The 8,148-nt window shown below is 40.2% G+C and overlaps 1 protein-coding gene across 1 annotated transcript; it reads left to right on the top strand.

Annotated features, from left to right (window-relative positions):
- Nucleotides 1-6,809: 6,809 nt before the first annotated feature.
- Nucleotides 6,810-7,259, top strand: LOC149024260 (uncharacterized). The gene has a single exon (XM_089143445.1). The coding sequence runs from the start codon at nt 6,810-6,812 to the stop codon at nt 7,257-7,259; it is 450 nt and encodes a 149-aa protein (XP_088999571.1).
- Nucleotides 7,260-8,148: the final 889 nt, after the last annotated feature.

Here is an 8,148-nt window from a genome sequence, read left to right on the forward strand (position 1 = left end):
CCGACGTCCAAGGACAGAAATGTCAATAGCACACTCCTCAATCCCAAATTATACTTATCCAATTACATTCTCAATTCATCATATCACACATACATGATACATCATCATATTGAAAGTCATATCATAACATCGCATGATTCAAGTGTAATGTAAATAACAATAATTGAATAGACATGATATTTAAGAGTAATTAAACATGTTACTACTATTAAAAGACAACTACAGTAGTCATATGATGTCTAAATAAAATTGATAAGCAAAGCATATCAAGTTGTCAATCATCATTGAATAAACACATAGTCCATGTCATATGGGTATAATCGTCCTTACGTAAATCAAATCGGGAATAATAGCAAATACCACTTAGAATAGTCCCCAACTTAGAGCTTGAACCCTAGACAACATATATGCAACATTAGAGAAGGAAACAATCAAATTGGAGATCAAACGGAGCGAAACGAGCAAATGTTGAGTTGCTTTTTTCCTTTGGTCGACTGACTGGTCAACCAAGAGGATCAACAACGAGCAGCATAGGGAAATTGGGCCCAAAATCGATCTTCCGGGTCTCGGATCGATCCGAAACTTGGAGGGAATGATCATAGCAATATAAGGACACTATACAATGAAAATTATCATGATCCAATGGTCCAATTAGGAATACCCAAATTGAAACCCTATGTTATATATGCTACACATCTAGAATTGAAATGTAATTTGTTGCAATGACAAAGAATGATGGGGAATCAGCTAAGGAAGTGATAAGAACTATAGTAGAATCATAAACCAATAGTAAATCAAACCTAGCATACATCTACACATCAATTTAGATCAATAAGACAAGTTGGAATGACAAGAATCATAGAATTGCAATGCTATTGATTGTATTGAATGCATAGCATAGCAAGAATGAAAAGAAATTAATGGAGATGAAAGGGGAAACACATGGCCAAGTGTTTGCAAGGTTGCAGCACTTCAGCCATAGTCTCAATAGTAAGAAAGAGTGGAGGAGAGAGTAGATTAGAGAAATAGAGAGAGGAATCATACCTTGAGGAAGCAATGGAGGTGGGAGGCAATGATTGAGACCAAGATCCTACACCAACTTCAAAAGAGGGCTTTGGGAAGCTCACTCCTCAAGCTCTGGAGTGCCAATGATTAGGTTAGGCTTCTATTCACGAGTTCCCATAAAGTAGGGTTAAAGTAATAGGGAATTTGTGATTTTCGGATTTATAAATCTGCTGGTCGACTGGTCAGTCGACCAAGCCTGAAATGCAGCTTCAGTCAAGTAAATGGAAGGCCAGATTGATCCAAATTGAGTTGGGTTTTCTCCTACAAGTCAATCAACAAGTCTAGAATAGATAAATAGCTTCGGAACGAGATCAGAAGTGCATCACGTACTTCAACTACGCTCCCCCCTTCTAGGTGCAGTTTCTCACTGAACACTGACAGTGTATCCAAGTAAGGGGCATCACTGTCAATATCCATAGGCTCTGAGTCATACACCGAATCTTCGACTATGAGGGCCCACAAGTCTCTTCTTCCACTACTCCGGGTCTTCGGACCTACAAACGCCAATGGATTCGGGTCAAGGTTAGGGTTAGGAAAGGGCTGGATTTCACATTCTCCCCCCCCCCCCTTAAAAGAAATTCCTTCCTTGGAATTGAAAGCGTACTTGTGCTTCCAAAAATATGAGGAAACATCTCCTTCATGTCTTCTTCTTTTTCCCATTAAGCTTCTTCTGGGGTGTGATTTTTCCACCGAATCTTCACCGAAGGGATGGTGCGATTCCGGGGTGTGATTATTCAACAATTACTTATGCTTCATTAATTAAGTTTCTAGTCCAAGTTATCTATTATTCACTCTAAGGATACAGGAGTCACTTCTTGATCTATGACTCGGGAAATGTTACGTTATCGTTTCTGTGGTAGGGGTTTCACTTGAACTTGGGCTCTGATACCACTCTGTCACATCCACCCAGTCGGTACCCATCAGGCATACTCGGGTATGTGATCCATAGTCCTGAAGATCAAGTATCGAGCAACCATGCCTCCCACATACGCGATAACACAATCATTAACGATAATAATCAGGTTTTAAGCATATAATAAAGAATCATGAATAAGATAAAATAGATAATCAGAGTGCAGAATAAAGATGATACCAATATATATAGAATCCAAAAGGAAAGAGAGAGAGTGATCAAAAGTCACTTCCTCACACGGCAGCGGAAAGTAGCTGATTTAAGTTAAGTTTACAAAACAAAAATCTAAGGAGTATATCAAGAAAGTTAAGTTACAGATCCGGTCTTAATAAGAATTCCAAATACAACATTAAATAAATGTTTTTTCAATCACATAAAACACACCCTCATAACTATAGATATCCGAAGTCCAGTATAGCTGCTCCAGAACCAGTGTCGTGCTAATCCTGGTGTGTAGCATAGTCCTCTTCGGTACCCTCACAATAATCTTCATAGTAGCCACTACCCTGAGGGTAGTGTAGCTCATCATAGGGTGCTACGAAGGACGTGCCATCGGACTCTTCAAAACCATTAGAATAGTCTAACAAAGCAAATGCACAGAAATGAATGAGTTCAAAGGAACTCAGCAAGGCAGTTAATCCATAATACAAAAATCATATGATACAAGTCATAACATGATGCGAATGATATGAGACAAATGATGCAAATATGATTCTAACTCTACATATGCTAGTCTCTATGGTAGACATGCTTTAAGTCATAGCACCATACTTCTTTGGGTAGGTCTCAAATCGCTCTTCCCTCAACCATCCAGGTATCTTGGGTTCTCCGGTGTGAATTGGGTCCTACGTCCATCTCGAACAATTCCATGGCTAGGGTTTAGGTCACCACTCTCTAACATCACCATTGGTATAAGTATTGGTGCATGTCATAGTAAAGCCTAGCCCGATGCAAGTCATCTACTCAGTCATACCATGTCAGATCTAGATACATCCATTCCTCACCGATGGCGATCCTTTCCGGTATCCTTCACACTAGAGTCACGAATATTGCTCACCTGACTCATCAACCTCATTGGTCATCCACAAATAGTAGACAGGAAGCTCTCACATCCTCTCACAGATATGACTCACCGATCTTCGAGTGCCCATGAGCCCAAGTCTGACTATTTGCAACCCTACCAACAATGGCCACTTTCGGGTATCCGTAATATGATCTATGTCCTCTCACGGGTTGGTTACCGGTCTTGAGTGCCCATCAAACCATACTACTACCACGGGTCATTCAGTCTCAATACCCTTCCGATTCGAGTCTGATATGACAAGGACATCCTAGCCATACATCTAGACAAGTCCTATATATGTCATCCAATAATTCGAGAAAGCGTCGATGGACACCTTCAGATAACATCCCATACTATTCCCTCCAACGTCCAAGGACAGAAATATCAATAGGACATTCCTCAATCCTAAATTATACTTATCCAATCACATTCTCAATTCATCATCCTAAATTATACTTATCCAATCACATTCTCGATTAATCATATCACACATACATCATCATATTGAAAGTCATATCATAACATCGCATGATTCAAGTGTAATGTAAATAACAATAATTGAATAGACATGATATTTAAAGAGTAATTAAACATGTTACTACTATTAAAAGACAACTACAGTAGTCATATGATGTCTAAATAAAATTGATAAGCAAAGCATATCAAGTTGTCAATCATCATTGAATAAACACATAGTCCATGCCATATGGGTATAACCATCCTTACGTAAATCGAATCGGGAATAATAGCAAATACCACTTAGAATAGTCCCCAACTTAGACCTTGAACCCTAGAAAACATATATGCAACATTAGAGAAGGAAACAATCAAATTGGAGATCAAATGGAGCGAAACGAGCAAGTGTTGAGTTGCTTTTTTCCTTTGGTCGACTAACTAGTCAACTGACCAATCAACCAACCAGTCGACCAAGAGGATCGATCCGAAACTTGGAGGGAATGATCATAGCAATATAAGGACACTATACAATGAAAATTATGATGATCCAATGGTCCAATTAGGAATACCCAAATTGGAACGCTATGTTCTATATGCTAAACATCAAGAATTGAAATGGAATTTGTTGCAATGGCAAGGAATGATGGGGAATCAGCTAAGGAAGTGATAAGAACTATACTAGAATCATAAACCAATAGTAAATCAGACCTAGCATACATCTACACATCATTTTAGATCAATAAGACAAGTTGGAATGACAAGAATCATAGAATTGCAATGCTATTGATTGTATTGAATGCATAGCATAGCAAGAATGAAAAGAAATTAATGGAGATGAAAGGGGAAACACATGGCCAAGTGTTTGCAAGGTTGCAACACTTCAGCCATAGTCTCAATAGTAAGAAAGAGTGGAGGAGAGAGTAGATTAGAGAATGAGAGAGAGGAATTATACCTTGAGGAAGCAATGGAGGTGGGAGGCAATGATTGAGACCAAGATCCTTCACCAACTTCAAGAGAGGGCTTTGGGAAGCTCACTCCTCGAGCTCTGGAGTGCCAATGATTAGGTTAGGCTTCTATTCACGAGTTCCCATAAAGTAGGGTTAAAATAATAGGGAATTTGTGATTTTCGGATTTATTAATCTTCTCGTCAACCAAGCCTGAACAACAACTTCAGTCAAGGAAATAGAAGGCCAAACTGATCCAAATTGAGTTGGGTTTTCTCCTACAAGTCAATCAGCAAGTCTAGAATAGATAAATACCTTTGGAACAAGATCGGAAGTGCATCATGTACTTCAACTACGCTCCCCCCCTTCTAGGTGCAGTTTCTCACTGAACACTGGCAGTGTATCCAAGTAAGGGACATCACTGTCAATATCCATAGGCTTTGAGTCATACACCGAATCTTCGACTATGAGGGTCCACAAGTCTCTTCTTCCACTACTCCGGGTCTTCAGGCCTACAAACGCCAATGGATCCGGGTGAGGGTCAGGGTTAGGAAAGGGCTGGATTTCCCAATGGAAGTTCGAGATGATCGAGATGAGGATCAAGTTCAAAGAAGGGAACCGGAGCTAGGAGAACCCCTCTCAAGGAACCATGATAGGATCTGAACAAAGTGAAGAATTCAAGCACAAGCTTGCGGCATTCCTAAAGCAAAACTTTGATGTTTTCGCTTGGTCAGCAGAGGACATGTCGAGAATTGACCGACAAGTTGCCAAACACAGCCTTTGGATCAACCTAGGCACCAAGCCAATTGTCCAAAGCAAGACAAAATTTCTCAATCGAGTAGCATCAGGCAATTTAGGCAAAGGTTGAGAAACTAGAGAAATCTGGCTTCATTCAGCCCATTGAATATCCTACTAGGTTGGCCAATGTAGTAATGGTAAAGAAAGCTAACGGGAAGTGGAAGATGTGAACAAATTATCTAATCTCAATAAGGCATGTCCCAAATACTACTACCCACTTCCTAGAATTTACTTGTTGATAGATGCTACAGCTGAGCACAAAGTGTTGAGCTTCATGGATGCTTACCCAAGGTATAACCAAATCTTGATGAGGTCGAAGGATGAAGTCACACAGCATTCATGACCAATAGAGAAAGCTATTTCTACATGGTCGTGCCTTTTGGTTTGAAAAATGCTAGAGCTACGTACCAGAGGGCAGTAAACTTTGCAAACAAATGGGATGCATCATGGAAGTCTACATTGACAACATGTTGGTCAAAAGTGTGTTTCGAGGTGACCATATCAGTGATCTATCAGAAGTTTTTGAAGTTCTCGAGCACATAAGATGTGTCTCAAACTCGACAAGTGCACTTTTGGGGTTACTTCCTAAAAGTTCCTGGGCTTCATGGTCTCGAAAAGAGGCATAGAAGCAAATCCTGAGAAGATTAAGGCCATCTTAGAGATGCAGCCACTGAAGACTATCAAGGAAGTTCAATGTCTCACTAGGAGAGTAACCACTTTGAACCGCTTCATTTCTCATTATGGGGACAAATGCTTGCTTTTCTTCAAGGCCTTGAAGTCTCTTAGCAAAACGAAGGGAATACCGTGGAACGAGGACTGTTAGAAGGCTTTCAAAGATCTCAAAGAAAAGCTAAGTTCCTCACCACTTCTCACTTCTCCAATTCCTGGAAAATAACTCTTTTTGTACTTGGTGACTTCGCCTAATGTTGTAAGCTTAGTTTTAATCAAGAAGATGGGGTCATCCAAAAGCCCATTTATTATGTGAGACATATTCTACATAAAGCGAAACCCAGATACCCTGAGCTAGAAAAAATAGGCTCTAGCACTGATAGCTTCCATAAAAAAGTGCAGACCATACTTCCAAGCTTACCTTGTGACGATTTTAACCAATGCACCCCTGACGAAGGTCTTGCTATCCAAATCTGGCAAAAGAATGGTATCTTAGGCAATTGAGTTAAGGAAACACCAAGTCAACTTTACGCCGAGAATTGCAATCAAAGGTCAAGCCTTAGCTGAATTCCTGGTAGAATCCTCAACTGGATGGACTTCAGAACCCGCACAAAAAATGAAGGTTTGGACGCTCTTTGTTGAAGGAGCAAGCAATGCAGCTAGAAATGGAGCTGGTGTGGTCCTGCAAAGCCCAGGTGGCTTCATCATCAATTATGCCTTAAGCATCACATTTCTAGCAACTAACAATATTGCCCAGTATGCAGCCTTAGTGGCAGGGTTGCGTCTAGCCAAGTCCTTGTGTGTTAAACACATGAAGGTATACAAAGATTCACAGCTTGTTGCAAACTAGATGGAGGGGACATATGAGGCGAAAGAAGAAATAATGTCTCAATACTTGACCATGGTTAACGAATTGAGGATTCACTTCCAAAGCTTCACCATCACCCAAATCCCAAGGGGAGTTAACAAGAAGGCGAATATGTTAGCTAAGCTAGCATTTCCATGGTATGAGGACATAGTGGCTAATGTGTACCAAGAAACCCTCCATGAGCCAAGCATTGAAGAATGGGAATTGATAGACATCGACGAAGTAGAACCATCATGGATAGATCATCTAATTTGTTACCTCAGAGATGATCACCTTCCTGAAGATAATGAACAAGTCAGAACTGTTAGGCGAAGAGCAACTAAGTTCACTCTAATTGAAGGAGAATTATATAAAAGGTCAATTGAGGGGCCTCTATTGAAATGTGTGGGACCTGCAGGTGCTCAATATGCTTTGGCTGAAGTACATGAAGGAATTTTTGGAGGTCAAATGGGAGCTAGAGCCTTGGCATACAAGAGATCTTAAGATAATGAATTTATTAGCCAACTATGGTGAAAGACACTAAGGACTACGTCCTAAGTTGTGAGAAGTGTCAAATGCACTATCCTATCCAAAGGGCCCAGTGCCTCTAACCTCCATCTTAAGTCCTATCCTTTTTCCAGATGGGGGATGGACATTTTATGTCCTTTCCCTCCGGCATATGCTAGAAGAAAGTTCCTAATAGTAGCAATTGATTGCTTCACCAAATAGGTAGAAGTAGAGCCAATGGCATCTATCATTAAGAAGTAGAGGAAGAAGTTCACATTAACAAAAGTTATATACAACAACAATCAGTTATTTATAGTGCAATGGTTGTCACATCCACCAAGCCGGTACCCTATCTGGCATACCCGGGAATGTGATCCACAGTCCAAGGATCAAGAATCGAGGGTCCATGCCTCCCACATACACGATAACACAATCATGAACAATAATAATCAAGGTAAAAGCAACAGATAATAGATATCATGAATAAAATAAGATTCAATTAATCAGAGTGCAGAAATAGATAATATCAATATATAAGTATAATCATAAAGATGATAGGGTGAGTGAAAATCACTCTCTCAAAACAGCGGAAAATTAGTAATAATCAAGTTAGTTACAATCCATCTTTCAAAAGTAATCCAGAGAAAGTTAATTACATAACCAATTGTTCCATAATAAACCAGGGAAATGGGGCACTAGACTAGGGTTTCTTCTATCCTAATGATCGTCTCCTCATAGGTGTGGATGAAGAAGGCCCAGCTCTAACGCTCCCGCACTATCGTGGGGCTAACCCTGGTACGAAGAGTAATCCTCTTCGGCACCAAAACTCTGATCTTCACTGAAGCTACCACCCGGAGGGTAGTATGCGGGATCAAAGTCTGTCTCG

Source organism: Hakea prostrata, chromosome 2, assembly GCF_041222555.1.
Source record: "Hakea prostrata isolate BN-2017 chromosome 2, UWA_Hpros_2, whole genome shotgun sequence".
NCBI classification, from domain to species: domain Eukaryota; kingdom Viridiplantae; phylum Streptophyta; class Magnoliopsida; order Proteales; family Proteaceae; genus Hakea; species Hakea prostrata.